The sequence below is a fragment of the Bos taurus genome, chromosome 14, assembly GCF_002263795.3.
Source record: "Bos taurus isolate L1 Dominette 01449 registration number 42190680 breed Hereford chromosome 14, ARS-UCD2.0, whole genome shotgun sequence".
NCBI classification, from domain to species: domain Eukaryota; kingdom Metazoa; phylum Chordata; class Mammalia; order Artiodactyla; family Bovidae; genus Bos; species Bos taurus.
In genome coordinates, this window is record NC_037341.1 from 21,069,486 (window position 1) to 21,087,717 (window position 18,232).

General features: G+C 44.9%; 1 protein-coding gene across 1 annotated transcript in view; it reads left to right on the plus strand.

Moving 5' to 3' along the window:
* LOC104974020 (proline-rich protein 2-like) overlaps positions 1 to 17,616 on the plus strand; it is a 27,345-nt gene extending 9,729 nt beyond the window's left edge. The window contains exon 3 of the mRNA XM_059874379.1: positions 1,513 to 17,616. Coding sequence (XP_059730362.1) covers positions 1,513 to 1,606 — 94 coding nt within the window. The 3' untranslated portion in view covers positions 1,607 to 17,616. The remainder of the gene's footprint in view (positions 1 to 1,512) is intronic.
* Positions 17,617 to 18,232: the final 616 nt, after the last annotated feature.

Sequence of the window (18,232 nt, forward strand, 5' to 3'; positions counted from 1 at the left end):
TAGCAGTAAGCACTGTGAGATGACGGCCCCCAACCAGGAGAGCCACCTCAAGGATTTGACCTCACCAAGAACGCAGAATGTTTCATCTTCATGGACATATGCACGCATGCTAAGTTCTTCAGTTGTGTCCGACTCTTTGCGACCCCATGGACTGTAGCCTGCTAGGTCCTCTGTCCATGGGATTCTCCAGGGAAGAATACTGGAGTGGGTTGCCATGCCCTCCTCCAGGGGATCTTCCCTAACCAGGGATCAAACCCTCATTTCCTGTGGCTTCTGCATTGCAGGCAGATTCTTTACCAATGAGCCACCGAGGAAGCCCCTTTATAGACACAGGAGATCTGAAAGTGTAGTTCAAATTGAAATTTCTCAGTAGTTCCAGAGATTATGAGCTCACACCCAAAATTCACTTGACTAGGAAAGAATATTTGTTTTAACTTAGGCTCTAAAATTGCACCATCTGCTGCAATTTGAACTGCATTCCAGTATACCACTGGAGAATGTTACTGGGCAGCTGTCTGGTGGTCAGACATTCTCAGGCCACAGACTGAAGATGACCGTACATCCTGGTCTGCTTGTGGCCATCCCAGGTGACAACTGTCCTCCCATTATGGTTATTAGTAGAGAACCCTTTCAGGGTCAAGTGTGCATATTTGGAGGAGACACTGTGTGGCTCCCTGACAAAACCCTGTACTACTCTCAAGCTGCACTGGGGAGACTGGGCCGCTCTTACCACACAACACTGCACTGGCTCCCAGGACACAGGTCCAGCAGGTGAACTCTAGGTCGCTGTCCTCAGTGGGCTGGCTCAGCACTCCAGACCCCACCAAATCAACATGTGCTCTGCACAGCCCTTACCATGGGGAAAGAGAGCTCTGCAGCTCACTAACGCCAGCAGATGAATAATCCAACTTGCTGGCCAGAATTACTCGCACGGCTCAAGCTACTGGCAAAGGTTGTGGGCGGGGGACAGTAATTTTCCAAGAAGAAAAGAGCAGAATATGAGTGTGAAAAGTCTCCCTGCTAGATATTCAAGCCAGAAGCCCAGGAATCCTGTTTACTGCTGTGTTATGAAGCTGAGAAATGTGCTCTCAAATAGGAAGCCACTTCCTTCACACTAAACCACAATTCTAGTAACAGCTACTCTTCTGAGGACCCTAGGCCCAGTTCTCAGAGGCAAGAGAGTTTAAAGTTTTGTTTGCCACTGAAAAGGTAAAATAACCAGCAGCAGACAAGAAAAAAAAAAATCGAAAATATGACTCAAGATGCTTTCAGTCTGAGAACAGAATAATAAAAGTCATGAAACAGAAATGCACTCAGCATAAATGTATATGTATTGCCCCGAACTTAGCTAATGAAGAAGTGAAGTGTTAGACAGTCATGTTCAACTCTTTGTGACCCCATGGACTGTAGCTTGCCAGGCTCCTCTATCCATGGAATTTCCCAGGCAAGAATTTTCCTTCTCCAAGGGATCTTCCCGACCCAGGGATTGAACCCTGGTCTCCCACATTGCAGGCAGATTCTTCACCATCTGAGCCACCAGGGAAGCCCAGAGCTCCCTCAGCCCTCCTGCCTGCCATGTGAGGACACAAAGAAGATGGCAGTCTGAATCCAGAACTGCACCTCATTTGCTGTGAGCATCCGAGCGTGGCAGCCGCCCTGAAGTTCATCATCAGATCCTACTCACCCAGGGATTCATCTATAATGGTCCCTGGAAAGGCTTTTATAATTTGCATTTTTCAATTGTATCAAAGTCACATGTGTCATGATGAATAAAAGCCAAATCTTGCTATAGAACTGAAACCATCAACAGTTCCTTCACCCATCCTTCCTTATCCCTGACCCACTCTCCTCACTACTCCTTTAAAAATGCTTAGGACGCTCATTTCTTTTTCTAAAGTCACAGGTTAACTGCTGTGTCACATGCGGACACTCTTCTCCTCTTCGAACAGCAGATGTGGAGATGGTTCACTTACCTCACTGCTCCTGCTCCCCTGCGTTTACCCTTTTGCATTTATGTCTCCTACTACCATTTCCGTCTTTAGGACCATCTGTGTCAGCCCTCGTCTCCTGTTGCAGCCTCGTACTCCCTTCCACTGACCCTTTACCTCTTCCCTTCCCACTTTACAACCTCTGCGACCTCTCAAGGTTGTTATCGTTTTTTAATATTTGTAATACAATTGTAATGATAGTGAAATTAGAAGCGTTCTTCCACCTGGGACTTTATAAGTGAAAGTGAAGTCGCTCAGTCGTATCCGACTCTTTGCAACCCCGGGGACTGTAGCCTGTCAGGCTCCTCTGTCCATGGGATTCTCCAGGCAAGAATACTGGAGTGGGTTGCCATTTCCTTCTCCAGGGGATCTTCCCAACCCAGGGATCAAACCCGGGTCTCCTGCATTGCAGGCAGATGCTTTATCCTCTGAGCCACCAGGGAAGCAGGACTTTATAAACATAGACTCAAAAAAGGACTTAATGAGAAGAATGACTAGAGAATGAGGATTGTGTAGTTTACAGTTCAAGCATGCATAATTTCTTGCCACAAATTTTGCATACCATAGTTTAATGGGCTTGAATTGGCTCTTCTAAATGAACTTTGAATATCTCTTTATTTAGAATTGTGGAGAGCTTTAGCCAGCTGGGTCAGTCTGTTGCAGGATTTCCTGCTCCTGTTCTGTGGGTCCAGTGGACCTGCTTCCTGGTTTTATTCCACACTTGCTGACCCTCCAGGGGTGACTTAAGCTGTTCTCAGGCGTTTGCACCTCCAGTCACTCCAGGTTTCAATTTCTATGAATAAATTCCTTTAACCTCTAAGAATGTCTTGCAGGGCGGGCAAAATGCCTGATTCAGGTTTTACATAATCCAGAAAGTCTTCTTTTATTAATTATGTGTATCTGCTCCCCCGAATCTTAATAATCATAATTATTGTGGACACACGGAGCATAGCACATTCTGTGCAGCTTACGGTTTACTGTCTCATTTGCCATCTCATTTCTCATCCAAATGTCCACTTCTCAGGGCTGGGTTCCCTCAAGGCTGTGCTCGTCACTCTCTACCCTATGACCCTGATTTATTCTCACTGTAGCTCTCATCCTCATGGGAAACTGAGCCGTTTATGCATTTATGAAACTCACCCTTCTAGAAGGTGCGTGCATGCGTGCTAAGTCACTTAGTCATGGCCGACTCTTTTCAACCCTATTGACCACAGTCCACTGGGCTCCTCTGTCAGTGGGATTTTCCAGGCCTTAATACTGGGATAGGGATGTCTTGCCAGGGGGTCTTGGCAGGGGGGTTCTTTACCACTAGCACCTCTGGGAAATGGCTATGGAAGGTGAGCTCTGTGCACACAGGCACTTGTTTGGCCTTTTATCTTTCTGTGTCTGGAAGCCGGGCAGTGCCTGCAGCAGGCTGGCTCAGTGAGGGTGGCTGGTGTTCACCACTATCCACTCTCCTGCCTCCTGGTGCAAAACAAGTTATGTTTTCCAGCAGCACAAGCTGATGCTTGGCAGGCTCCATCCCTGGGGATTCTGATTTAGACGCTCTCAATGGGCCTCGTGGGTTTGCATTTCTAACAAGCTCACAGCATCATTCAGTGGAAACAGTGTTCCACGGCCGACCACATGCCCTTCTTTGTGCCAGTACATCTGTGGCTGCAAGAACTGAGAGATCCTGTTGTTTTGTTTTATTGTTTAACTACTTAACACTTTTCTGTAATTTCCTCCAAAGGAATGTAGCCCACAGCATCTCTTCTCCCGAAACACAGGAAACAAGTATACCAGGACTCGGTCAGAGGCTGTTTGAGCAATCAGTTCACCTCGAGCATCTCAAATCTGCCTTCCCCTTTATCCCAGAATGGAGCCCCTGCACTTCACCTTCCTCCTGTCTGAGAACGAGGACTTGCCCACCTGGGGCCCATGGCAAGCTAATTGAGAGGGCCTTTGCCTGTCTTCTTGAGACGGCATTTGTACTGTCTTGGGGTCTTAATCCAAGTTCTAAGCAAGCCTGGTTTAAATGGAGCTTGGAGACCTGGCTTAGCACCCAGCCTGTGCCGGGACTGACGCACTGCAGGCCTGTGCCCTCTGCTTCAGCCAGAGGGGCTTAAGGCGATGGCATGAGAAAAACAGGCCACTAGAAAGTAAAGTGTATGTCTCAGGAAGAATGGTGATGAACCCAGAGTTTTGCATCTTCCCATCAGAGAAAAGAACTAAAATCATTAACTTAAGATACCTTTGTGACTGCCAGTAACCTTTTACTGCGATGTAGACTTGCCTGCATGTAATCCCCAGCCGAAAGGATGAATAAACTCACCTCCCACTCCCACTCCCGCTCTTTGGAACAACTTCTCAGAGCTCCTGAGAGGTTGCCTCCCAGGCTACATTTCTCAATGTGCGTGCGTGTGTGTGTGTGTGTGTGTGTGTGTTAGTTGCTCGATTGTGTCTGACTCTTTGTGACCTCATCAACTGTAGGCCACCAGGCTCCTCTGTCCATGGGATTCTCCAGGCAAGAACACTGGAATGGGTTGTCATTCCCTTCTCCAGGGGATCTTCCCAACCCAGGGGTCAGACCCAGGTCTCCTGCACTGCAGGCAGATTCTTTACAATCTAAACCACCAAGGAAGCCCATAGTTCTCAATAAGACCTTGAATAAAACATCTCACAGCTCTTATGCTTAGCATTTTTCTCTCAGTTGATGCATGTGAGTTAATTCTGCAATCAAGGTTCATCAAAAGCCCTTTAGGATCTCATTCTGTAGGGATCCCTAGGTGTCTACTCTGGTTCGAGAAAACACCTCTATAAATAGGAGTTGACTCTGGGACCCTAATTAAGTTGGGAATAAATAAGTAGAGAAGAAGTATTTCACATTTTGCAGACAGAATTAAATAAATAAGATGAAATAATGTCTTTTTCACAGAACTTTCAATTTAACACTGAACCACGGGTCTTGTAAGCCTTGCTAAGACACCATGATATTAAATCCATACAACTTTCACTATTCTCTGGGCTTTGCAGAGAACTCAAAATAGTAAACTATAAAACACACGTCAAGGACTGTCAGATCCTAAAAGCAGTGCTAGAACATTTCCCCAAGGACTGACCAGATGCTATGAAGTGAGTTCTCCCAACACTAACAAGTCACCCACCCCAGGCAGCCTGAAGGATGCCTGGGGTGGAATTCTGGGTGGGATTGAAGAGGCAAGAGGGAGAATTTGGGGGAAGAGCTGGTATTTGCTGGGACTACTTCCCTCCCTTGCAGAAGGCCAAAGGAGGGACTCTGAACAACACAGGGAGCTGTGCTCCTCTGGGACTCTGAGGGCTCACAGGACTGTTAGATTAGTCAGTTCAGCAAATGTACGCAGGCGTCACAGTGGCTGATGTGAGTGTTGGCTCTGCTTCCTGCAGCAACTTGAGCTTGGGTGTGGTCCTCAGTGTCTCCACGCCTTTGCTTCCTCATCTGTAGAGTGGGGTCACAGAGGACCCATGTCCCAAAACAGTCATGAGGATTTAATGATGCTTGTGAAGAAACAGCGCCTGACACGTGGTGGTGCTGTATGTGTTAGCAATTCACTAATTCATCCTTGAGTGCCAGGATTGTGTCTGTCATTGGGGAAGCAGCAGATAACTGAAGGACACAGCTCTCTGTGATTCTGATTGTTGTCAACTGTGATCTGAGCATCTCTGATGTCAAGACGCTTCATTTTTAAACATATTTCCAACTCTAACATTCTATTGAAAAGGGAAATATTACTACATTGACAAAGCATGTATCAATTCAGTGTTATTTTCCCATTGTGTGGTGGTTAATTGTAAATGTCAAGTGCCTGGATCATTGTTTCTACATATTTGGCCAGCAGTCTAGATGCTGCTGTGAAGGTATTTTTAAGATGGGATGAACATTTAAGTCAGTAGGCTTTGAGGAAAGCAGAGTACCCTCCACAAGGTAGGTTGGCATTATCCAATGAGCTGAAGGCCTTAAGAGAAAAATACAACTCAGATAACTCTGATGCAGGTGGTTTGAGGATCAGAGTTTTGAGAAATAGGGTCTAGTCCCTTATTAAATTTCAAACTCAGAACTTTTAAAATATATCACAGTTTAATTGAATAAAGTACCTGAAGTTTTTCATTCTTTGCCATTTTAGATGAGAAAAAAGGACTTAGGAACAGTGATGCTAGATTTTTATAAAACGCAGCACATTTTTACAAAATGTGCAAAATGTTCTTTGAATAGGAGCAGATTCCTTTATTTAGCATTTCTCACCTACTCCTTAATTTCACGTTAGAGTCCCGAATTCTTCATCTGTTTTGTAATTGACTGAGAAGCTTCAAACAACTGAGGTGCATGCATTCCAATCATCAGTCATTTGGATCTATGCAATGAGTACAATTTTGTACATTGGGATTTTGTTCATTGCTTTGCAATCAGCATGAAAGACAGTCCAACAGTGCTTTAACTTGTTGTATCAAAAATAAGAAAAAAAATTCATGATGGATCATGCTTTGAAGATAAATGTTTTTAGCCATAAGTTATATAATAGCACATGAAAGAGTGTTTTGCGCTTTTTTTGAATCGATAAATGTGGGTGTGTTTGTGGGTAAATTTACCTGAGGTTCAACCTCTAACTTTGTCCTTATGTAATTATTAGAAAATAGCTCATATCAAACACTTTTTAAAAGTACCATAAATAAATGTCACATCTCACAGAAATCATGACTTTCCCAAAGATGAAAATGACAGGAAATAGGACTGTTGAATTCTAGGAAGTCGTTGTCTATACCAAGGACAATGGCCTTTTAAATTTCAACATTCCTTCCAAGTCGTGCCTTTTCAGATAAGCCCATGGGCCAGTAGGTGGTTACACACAAGGACATCGGGTTCTGTTGATGGATTGTGAAAGCTCTGGCCTTTTCAAAATGCTCAAAGTCACCATGTGTCATAGCCCAGCACCCTCTTTGAAAACAAGAAGAAATGTACTAATGAAAAAGTCAATATTTCTTTCCTTGAAATATTTTTTTCCTAAAGTAAAGAAATGCCTTTTAGTGAAAAAGAAAAAATCATCTTTCTGTCTTCCACTATATCATAACAGAGCCTTTACAGTTTCTTTTGTTCTAGTAAGGTGAGACCATCCTTCCCTTGTTAGAAGGATTAATTCAGGAAAATAACAGATGGTAAGAAGTGTGTGTGAAAGGCAGGGGCTCACAGCAACCGCAGCATCACACTGTGTGGGAGAGAGAAGTTGTGACCCCTCCCTGCTTTAACACAGTCTGAGAGACTTCCCTGGCAGCTGAGTGATTAAGACTCTAAGCTTCCAATGTGAGGCGAGCTGGTTCGATCCCTGGTCAGCAAACTAAAATCCCACTTGTGGAGTGGCAATAAAGAAAAAAAGAAAGAAAGGTCATCGTAGATCATTCATATTAAAATATATATGAATTAGATAAAAAATAAAATAATCTGAGGAGAGAGAGAAGATGCGCAGAGGCGGTAGCAAGTGGGGGTGACAGAGGGGCTGTTAAATGAAACAGCAGGAGGGCCCAGACGCTGTGAGCGCCTGCAGGCTGTGGGTGATTTTACTCAGGAGTTCTGGCCACTAAGTTCAGTGGTCACACGTGTTGCCTAATTAGTTCTGCCTTCTTAAGTCGCTTTTTATTAAGTTTTAAAAAGACGGGAAAAAGAATGATTTACACTAAGAGAAATGAATGCTGATAACCCACGAATTAGAACAGCCTTCTTGCTAAGAATATATTTGTGAAACATTTTACATTCATGGATCAAAATATGAAGTTACCTTTAAAATGTACTGATTGCCTTCTGCTTTTTCTTTCTGTAAATTTTAGCAGCATGTCATTACTTGGGGGAATGAGGAAATAGATAAGAACAGAAAAAGCTTGACCTCCAGTTCTGAATATTTATTCCAGTTCCTGGATTATGCAAATATTTAACCAGGTAGAAACTATCCTAGAAATACAGATTTATTGGTGTAGTTTATTTTACTTGCAATGAGATTAATAGCTTCTATTGGATATACTTTGTGATTCCGAAGTATATCCTCCAAGAATTCCAAAAGGAAAACTTATAAAAATATATATTTTTAAATTTCAAACCTCTATCGTGTGTGTGTGTGTGTGTGTGTGAGATGTGGTAGAAGGAGTTAGGTGAAGGAACCATGAAATCCATTTTTTTCCCATTATCTAACATTCTTTATTTTTTAATTTATTTTATTCAAGTATAGTTGACTTACAATGCTGTTAATTTCTTCTATATAGCCAAGTGAGTCAGTTACACACACATACATATATATTTTTTTTCATACTCTTTTTCCTCATGGTTTGTCATAAGATATCGAATATAGTTCCCTGTGCTATAGAGTCGGAGAAGGCAATGGCACCCCACTCCAGTACTCTTCCTGGAAAATCCCATGGACAGAGGAGCCTGGTGGGCTGCAGTCCATGGGGTTGCTAGGAGTTGGACACGACTGAGCGACTTCACTTTTACTTTTCACTTTCATGCATTGGAGAAGGACATGGCAACCCACTCCAGTGTTCTTGCCTGGAGAATCCCAGGGACGGGGGAGCCTGGTGAGCTGCCGTCTATGGGGTCGCACAGAGTCAGACACAACTGAAGCGACTTAGCAGCAGCAGCAGCAGCAGCAGCAGTGCTATAGAGTAGGGCCTTGTTGTTTATCCATTCTGTATATAAAAGTTTCTGTCTGCTCATCCTGAATGCCCGGTGCGTCCCTGCCCCACACCCCCTCCCCCTTGGCAACCACAAGTCCTTTCTCTATGTCTATGAATCTGCTTCTGTTTCATAGGTAGGTTCATTTGTGTCATATTTTAGGTTCCACATATAAGTGATACCATCATGATATTTGTGTTTCCCTGTCTGACTTCATTTAGCATGATAGTTTCTAGATGCATCATGTTGCTAAAAATGGCCTTATTTTATTTTTTGTGGCTGAAAACTCTACTCTTCTTATTAATCTTTTATTCATTAATTAAATAGAACATCACCCTATTTGCGAGACAGTGACAGAGACACAGATGTAAAGAACAGACCATTGGACTCTGTGGGAGAAGGCGAGGGTGGGATGATTTGAGAGAATAGCATTGAAACATGTATATTATCATATGTGAAATAGATCGCCAGTCCAGGTTCAATGCATGAGACAGGGTGCTCAGGGCTGGTGCACTGGGATGACCCTGAGGGATGGGATGGGGAGGGATGAGGGAGAGGGTTTCAGGATGGGGAACACATATACACCCATGGCTGATTCATGTGAATGTATGGCAAAAACCACCACAATATTATTGTAAGGTAATTAGCCTCCAATTAAAATAAATAAAAAATTTAAAAAAAAATAGTACATCAAGAAAGCAAGTTATCTGATTACAGAATAGATTGGTCACAGAAAGCTAAACCTATTCCTTAATTAAATATAACCAGTAAACACAGCTCCTTAACCAGGATGGAGTGCTGGCTGGGAGCAGATGGTCCTTGTTGTTTTAGTAACATCATAGGGACTGACCCCGGCGAAGGTGATGGCACCCCACTCCAGTGCTCTTGCCTGGAAAATCCCATGGACAGAGGAGCCTGGTAGGCTGCAGTCCATGGGGTCCCTAAGAGTCAGACACGACTGAATGACCTCACTTTCACTTTTCACTTTCATGCATTGGAAAAGGAAATGGCAACCCACTCCAGTGTTCTTGCCTGGAGAACCCCAGGGATAGGGGAGCCTGGTGGGCTGCCGTCTATGGGGTTGCACAGAGTCGGACACGACTGAAGCGACTTAGCAGCAGCAGCAGCAGCAGGGACTGACCCAAACCACTGTGGCTGCCATGGACTGGCGCTCCTAAAGGAGGCTTCAGTCTCAGGGATCCAGCTCTGGCCTCCACGGCACTGTTTCTGTGAAGGAAATGAAAGGTTTTGAAAACCTAAGATGCAGGTTGCTTCCTGAAAGACAGCTTAATTGCCACATTGTTTAAAAGTCTGGAAATGGAATCCTTTCTAATAAATTAAATACAACAAATCCACTGGAGATTTAAAAAAGAAGAAATGAGACTAAATTGCAATGGGAGACATTTGGTTTAAATAGAAGAAAGACTTTTTTAACAGAAAAAGTGTCTGGACATAACAAACAGGTCCCTGAATAGGGCCTAAGAAATCTTTCTCCCACAGCATCTGTAATAATGTGGCAGAAAGCCATGTTTTGAAATGGCTAAAATATTTTAAAAGTTAAAGAAAGAAATTCTTTTCCAGGAAATGGACAGTCTTCTGTTCAAATAATTGTGAGTGTCAAAAGTTTTTAGAACTCATTGTTATCTTCCATATTGCATGTGTGTGTGTGTGCTCAGTCGCTTCAGTCGTGTCGGACTTTTTGTGACCCCACGGGCTGTAGCCCGCCAGGCTCCTCTGTCCTTGGGATACTCCAGGCAAGAATACTCGAGTGGGTAGCCATGCCCTCCTCCAGGGGATCTTGGTGACCCAGGGATCAAATGGTGTCTCCTGAATTGCAGGCAGATTCTTTACCCACTGAGTCACCTGGGAAGCCCCTTTCATATTGCGTAAGACCTCATTTTCATTCTTTCCTGGTCACTATTTGTTATTATAATATTCAAAAGAGAATTGTATCAGGTTTTTTCTTTTTACTTTGTATGATTTTTTTTTAATTGTGGTAAAATACATAAACATAAAATTTACCATTTTACCACGTTTAAATGTACAGTTCAGTAGCACTAAGTATATTTTACACTGTTGGTCAACTATTCCCACCGTCATCTCCAGAACATTCTCATCTTCCCAAACCGTGAAATGCTAACTCCACCTCCCCAGTCCCTGGTCCCAACCATTTACTTTCTGTCTCTATGAATTTGACTACTTTTTGTATCTCACACAAGTGAGACACAGTATTTGTCTTTTTGTGACAGACGCTTCACTCAGCATGATACTCTCAAGGTTCAGCTATGTCGTTGCCTGTCTCAGAAACCCCTTCCTTTCTACGGCTGATGTTCCACTGCCAGTACATACTGCCTTTCGTGTGCCCATTTATCCACTGATGATCGTTAGGTGGCCTTCCATCTCTTGGCCACTGTGATTAATTCTATTGTGAACTTGGGTGTACTAACTAATGTCTGAGTTCCTGCTTTCAATTCTTTTAGGGTATTTTCTCAGAAGTGGAATTGCTGGATCATATAGTAATGGCACCCCACTCCAGTACTCTTGCCTGGAAAATCCCATGGATAGAGGAGCCTGGTTGGCTGCAGTCCATGGGGTCGCTAGGAGTAGGACATGACTGAGTGACTTCACTTTCACTTTTCACTTTCATGCATTGGAGAAGGAAATGGCAACCCACTCCAGTGTTCTTGCCTGGAGAATCCCAGGGACGGGGGACCCTGGTGGGCTGCCGTCTATGGAGTTGCACAGAGTCAGACACGACTGAAGTGATTTAGCAGCTTAGCAGTAACATAGTAATTCTATGTTTTAATTTTGTCTAATGGGGGCTTCCCTGGTGGTACAGTGGGAATCTGCCTGCCAATGCAGGGGACACAGGTTCAACCCCTGATCAGGAGAGATCCCACATGCCATGGGGCAACTAGTGCCTGTACGCCACAGCTACTGAAGCCTGAGAGCCCTAGAGCCTGTGCTCCACAACAATAGGAGCCACCTCAATGAGAAGCCCATGCTCCACAGCATGGAGAGCAGCCCTCTGCTCACCGCAGCCAGAGAAAGCCCTCTTGCAGCAACAAAGACTCAGCACAACCAAAATAAATGAATTAATAAAAAATTCTGTCTGAGGAATTGACATACAGGTCTACTTTTCTTCATCTTTTTGTAGGTCCCACCACTGATACACAACCGTTCCAGTTTCTCCACATCTTGGCCCACACTTGCAGCTTTCTGCTTTATTTTTTCATGAGAGCCGTCCTAACGAGAAGTGATTTCTCTATGTGGCTTTGATTTTCATTTACTTAGTAGATAGTGTTGTTGAGCATTTTTTTGTGTGCTTATTGGCCACCTGTGTGTCTTCTTGGGAGAAATGTCTACTCAAGAATTTTGCCCTTTAAAAATTAGGTTGATGGGTTTTTGCTGTTACTCTTGTTTTTGAGTTTTAGTTCTTTATATTTTCTAGATATTAATCCCTCATCAGATATATGATTTGCAAATCTTGGGTGTGGGACACGGTTGAAGTAAAAGTTTAAAAAATTCCAGTGAAAATATTCTAATGGGAGGCTGATCACAAGCACTCAGCTGGTGTCCCAGGAATCGGCCCCCACTTCACCCTGTGCCCTTGTTTGCTTTGGCTCCTCACCGAGAGCGAGGTTCCCCAGCTGTGTCTCCAAGTGGAATGATTTAATTCATCGCAGCCAGGCTGGCACCACCAAAGGTTCCCAGCACCTGCCTGAAGACTTGTTTTCAAGACCCTTGCATGAACTTGAACTAGTCATTCACACTCTTGGGGCCTTGTTTTTCCATCTCTAAACTCTCCTTCCATTCTCACCTCTTCAGTGAAGTTATGCAACCAGCACTCCTGGTTCTTGTTCTTGATGTTGAAGAGGCTATTTCTAGAACTCACTAGGGCAGAAAATCCAGTTCATCATAGAGAATGTCCTCACAACGTGCAGTGGCTTGTAGACTGTTACATTCAGAATTGTTAACTGTATACTTTCTCCTTCTCTCTCCAACCTCACATTTTCTTTTTTATGATCTTAAAATATTATGTAGCACCATTAATATATTTTGAAACCAAAATTTTTACATTCTTTCATGTACGGTCACTCAGGATACTAATTTTATTAGCAAATTAATTGCATTCAATGTTAATATTGTACAAGTTATTAACATTTTATTGCCAATAATTTCCAAAGACCATTTAAATTAATAAGCACTTGGTATCCAACATTACAACACCCACATTTGGATGGTGATTTCTCCTTGCATAAATCACATTTCAGTGCCCGCTAGGCCTGTCTGAAAACACAAGACGCTTCATGTTATGGTGCAGCTTCAGACACAGCACGTTCAGATGGGAGTCCATGGAGGTCACTGCACTAGGAGTGTGTTGACCAGTCTTAGCGATGATTATGGTGAGTGCATCACCACTGATATTCCTGTCTCGCTGCCTGATAGCAACACTGGGGTTCATACATCCTTACCACACACAGCTCCGGGCTCCCCTGTTGCTAACTTTCTTCCACTAAGGTCTCTGACAAGCTTTCCACCCATTTTTCTTGCTATTTAAAGCTAAAGGGCTTCCCAGGAGTTTCAGTGCTAAAAATCCATCTGCCAGTGCAGGAGACCTGGGTTCGATTTCTGAGTTGGGAAGATCCCCTGGAAAAGGAAGTGTCAACCTACTCCGGTATTCTTGCCTCAAGAATCCCATGGACAGAGAAGCCTGGTGGGCTTCAGTCCATGGGGTCACCAGAATTGGACATGACTGACTGAGCACCCATTTAGAGCAAAGTGGACGTTGAAACACTCTGGTGGTTCTTAAAGGGCTTCTTTAGGAGGCAAGAGGGATTTGGCCCAGGAGACTTGTTTGGTTAAAGGGCTAAAATGCTCCAAAGGCCCCGCAGCTGTTAGCACCTGCCTGCAAGTCACCCTGGATCTTTGGTCCCTCCTCCTGGTGAATGTTATACTGGTGGGAAAAACCACACTCCACATGGTTTCTGGCCCCTTGATGCTGCTGAAACAACCCAAGTAGCAGCCTAACATTTTGTTTCATGTTCTACTTGAGTGGGCTGGCTAAGAGACAACTTCAAAGCTTCCTCCCAGACTCTGTGTCCAAGGTTACTTGTTTATGTACTGGTTTATCAGTTTCTTTCCTTAGTGTGCATTGACTGCAGGATGTATCAGTCAGAGATAAGACTTTAAAGTATTTCCATAGGGGCACAATATTTTTGTACACTATACAGGTAATGTAAATTATATTCTTTCTGTTTTCACTTTCCCATTTCAATTAGCTCATTGAAAAAGCCAAATCCCCTTTAAAGAACCCTAAAGCTAAATATTTACATTATCAGCGCATTGGGACACTGATGGCCTTGGGTCTGCCCACCTCCAGAGGTAGGTTCCGGCTGAGACAGAAGAGATAGTTACCAGGTTTTGCCTCTTGGTGGGTCAGAAGACAGCCCTGCCCCACCCCTCATTTCCGTGCAGGCCTCAAGCAAAACATTGACTTCCTGAGACACCAGCATCGTGGATCAGACGGCACACCCAGCCCTACCTTGACATGAGTTTTTGCCAAGGCTCACATATGTTTGCACTGGGACAACCCAGAGGGATGGTATGGGGAGGGAGGAGGGGTCAGGATGGGGAACACGTGTATATCCGTGGCGGATTCATGTTGATATATGGCAAAACCAATACAATATTGTAAAGTTAAAAAAAAAAAAAGAATTAAAAAAAAAAGGAAAAAAAAGTGGACATTTAATTTTCAAATAAATGGGGTTTTTAAAGTTAAATAAATAAATAAATAAATAAATAAAGATCTTCCTTTATGTCAACTGTCAGATACATAAAGCCCACTTTTTAACCAGGGTGGGGTAAAGCCAGACTAGGTAAGAGGAGGTGACTGTTTAATAAAACAGGAAATTGACAGAGATAAGGTTAAACGGGGTAAATGGGACTTCAAGCAGGTCTGGGTTTCAGACCCCCTCTTTTCATTGTGATGTGTGCTCTGAGATCAGTTCTGGTTACCTTCCGTCTTCTCCGCTCCTCTTCTCCCTCCTGCCCCCTCCTTCTCCCCCAATATGACACCAGGGTCTCAGAATCAAACATTCTACCTTTCACAGGGTGGGAGGAACAGTCACTAAAACCCTGCAGAATGTGTTCCTTGAGAAATTAACTTTTGTCCTCGTTTTGTGGGCCACTTCTCTATTTGCTTCCCTGGTGGCTCAGACCGTAAAGAACCTGCCTGCAATGTGGGAGACCTGGGTTCGATCCCTGGATTGGGAAGATCCCCTGGAGGAGAGACTGGCAAGCCACTCCAGTATTCTTGCCTGAAGAATCCCCTGGATAGAGGAGCCTGGCGGGCTATAGTCCATAGGGTCGCAGAGTCAGACACAACTCCCCTTTTTGCCCTAAATGAGACTGGGAATGTCATTCTTACTAATAAAAACATTTGAGTGGGAGGCTGAGTGGCAGGCCACAGGGGGAGGAGAGGACCTGAGCTGTGCTGGAACACCCTGCACTTGGGCCAAAGGTCCGGCATGGGAGCCAAAGCCCTTCAGACACTGTGTGCTGGAGCCTCGGCCAGGAGGCACCAGAAGTTCATTCCTGCCCGGCTAGGCCAGCAGCCTGGACAGGGTCCCCCCTGCCTCCCACCCTTGGGGTCTGAGCACACAGTCCAGCCCCGGGGAGTGTGCTGTGTGCTCAGTGGGGACTTTCTGAGTCTGCCGTCCCTAAGAGCATTGTGACAGCGCATGCCTCTATATGGCCAGGTCTCCTGTGAGAAATTCCCAACATGTTCTTCCCAGAAACCGAGCTCACACTGCTCTTGTCGACAGAGGCTTCCCCAGGCTTCCACCTTGAGTGACCTAATACCTGCACCCATCAGGAACTACATCAGTGAACACTGTGACATGCAGAATGCAGAACTTTTCAAATAAGAACTGCAGAATAGGAATAGTATCCTAACATTAATTTTCTGTTTCCATGGTTTGGCAGTTAGTTTTCACACAGTTCAGTTCAGTCACTCAGTCACGTCTGACTCTTTGTGACCCCATGGACTGCAGCATGCCTGGCCTCCCTGTCCATCGCCAACTCCTGGAGTTTACTCAAACTCATGTCCATTGAGTCGGTGATGTCATCCAACCATCTTACCCTCTGTCGTCCCTTTCTCCTCCTACCTTCAATCTTTCCCAGCATCAGGGTCTTTTCAAATGAGTCAGTTCTTTGCATCAGTTTTCACACAGTCCTTGAGCAACTAGAGTTTTCTGGGAACAGAATAGAAACATTGTAAATGAATTCAATATAGTAACACTTGATAACTCTGCTAGAAGACAAGAAACACTTCTAAATGCTGAAAAGTAAGCTGGGAAGTGCACCTGTGAATTCTGCATATCAGGTTCCACACTTGATGCTGTGGGGGAAGATTTTAGGGTTGAAGTTTGTGTATGTGTGTGTGTATATATGTGTGTATGTGTTTATATTTGTATATAGGTGTGTGTTTGTGTGTGATGTGGGTATATGTGTTTATGTGTATATATATGTGTGTGTGTGTGATGTGGGTATATGTGTTTGTGTGTATATATATGTGTGTGTGTGTGTGTGTATGTGTGTGTGTTATGTGGGTATATGTGTTTGTGTGTGTCTGTGTGTATGTGTATGCTACTTGAAGAAAGACCACATTAAGCTCGAAACCAAGAGGACTTTGTTCATCCCTTGCTTGCACTCCAGGGTGGAAATGGCAGGATATGAGCCAAGGTGACCTCAGGGAAACTTGTGTAACCCAGGAGGCTTCCCAGGACAGTTGTGGAAACAACTTGGGCCTTGGTGTCTCCACTTGGGGACTGAGGGCCAGTGGGCAGGATAGGTGACTGTCCAGCGCCTGGCTCAGTCCGAGCTCAGGCTCATGTCCAGTTCACCTCACAATGGCCATGGACACTCAGCCCTGCTGGCAGGTGTACGTAAGCATCATGCTCCTTCTCTGTGCCCTGGGGACTGCCCTCTGACCCCACAGGGCTGTGGGAGGGACACGTGACCAGTGCCTGGACTCGGAAAGAACAGCACGGGCGGCAGCAAGGCCACCTTGACCATCAGGAGTCAGGTTTCAGCTCAAGGCAAGATGTCTAATGAAAGGAGGAGCTAATTCTGGAAGTGCTAAACTTCAGCCTGGACAAGCGCTTCATGAGGAGGCAGTATAGAAGGTCCAGGATGTTCTATTCAGGCACCCTGACTGCCCTTTCCTCCCGGTCAGCTGGGGTCCCTCCCAGGCTGAGTCCCCTCCACTCGCAGACTCAGATAGAGCTCTAGGAGACATGGGAGCCACTCCGTGTGGCCAGACGTCTGAATGGGGAGTTAGGGCCTGGGAGCGAGCCTTGAACAGGGAGGAACGAGACTGGGTGGGGGAAGCTGGACAAACACCACTCCTCATCCTGCCCACACCCACCCCCTTGTGGCCGCTCCAGAGTCCCGCGTGGACTGGTAGGTGTGAAGCGCTGTCACACACACTGGCCTGTCCTCTCCCCTGCGTCTTACCTCACCCTTCTGGGCCTGCACCTTTTTAAGCAAGCTTAGCAACTTAATCCTTGCTCCAGTTTCTGGATGATCTGGGTAAGACAGGTGTTTCTTTTAAGTCTGAGATTTGCTGTTATTGCAAAGCTAGGCTTTGCCTTTCACTTGATGAGAGAGGATGTCATACAAAGAACAACGGCCACGGATTTGTCCAGAATTTGTCTACCTATTCCCAACGAGGAATCACATTGTCTTGACACTAGGTATTCACATAATTATTTGGGGGCCCAGACACCAAAGTTGTCTTGTTTTTCATACAAATTGTGATGTTCCAGTGGTGCTAGGGGGCGGCTAATCTCTTACAGTCCAGGGCATGGATTATTCTTGAAGAAGGAGTTCTCAGAGGCTTTTTTCAGAGAAGGGGAAAGGTTAATCCTGAAGATGCCAACAGAGAGGATTAAGGAGGATCCACGGACGTGGGAGGGAAACCGGCAGAGGGTGGGGTCCTGGGAGCTTCGGGAAGAGTTGCTGGGAGAGGAGAGCCCGGCTGTGCCGATACTACTGAGAGAGTGCAAGACAAGACTCCAGTTCCCACCACAAAGAGTTACCGAGACACCCGTGACCTTGACAAGATGGGTGTTGGGTGAGACCAAGCCTAGAGCAAGGGTAGATTTGATGCAGCAAAGATGAATAAAGAAGTGGTGTCTGTAGACTCGAAATCTGGACAGGCGGCTGCACACAGGAGCAGAGCTGGTGTCTACATGCATGGAGAGTAATCAGAAAGGGGACATAGATGAGAGTGATTCAAGAGGCAGTAGATGCCAGAGAGAAAAGACAAGAGAGGACGATAGCAGGTGGGGGGCCAGGGCCGGCAGATCCCGCTAGAGAGATGGCCAGGCATTGAACCTGCACCTCCTGCATTCGAAGCACAGAATCTTGACCACTGGACCACCAGGAAAGTCCCAGAAGAGGAGGTTTTTAATAGGAAATTTCAAGAAATTTTTATGTCAGAAAAAACATTTGCTTCCTGATTTGAAAAGCTTACTAAATATCCAGTGAAAGAAATGAAATGTAG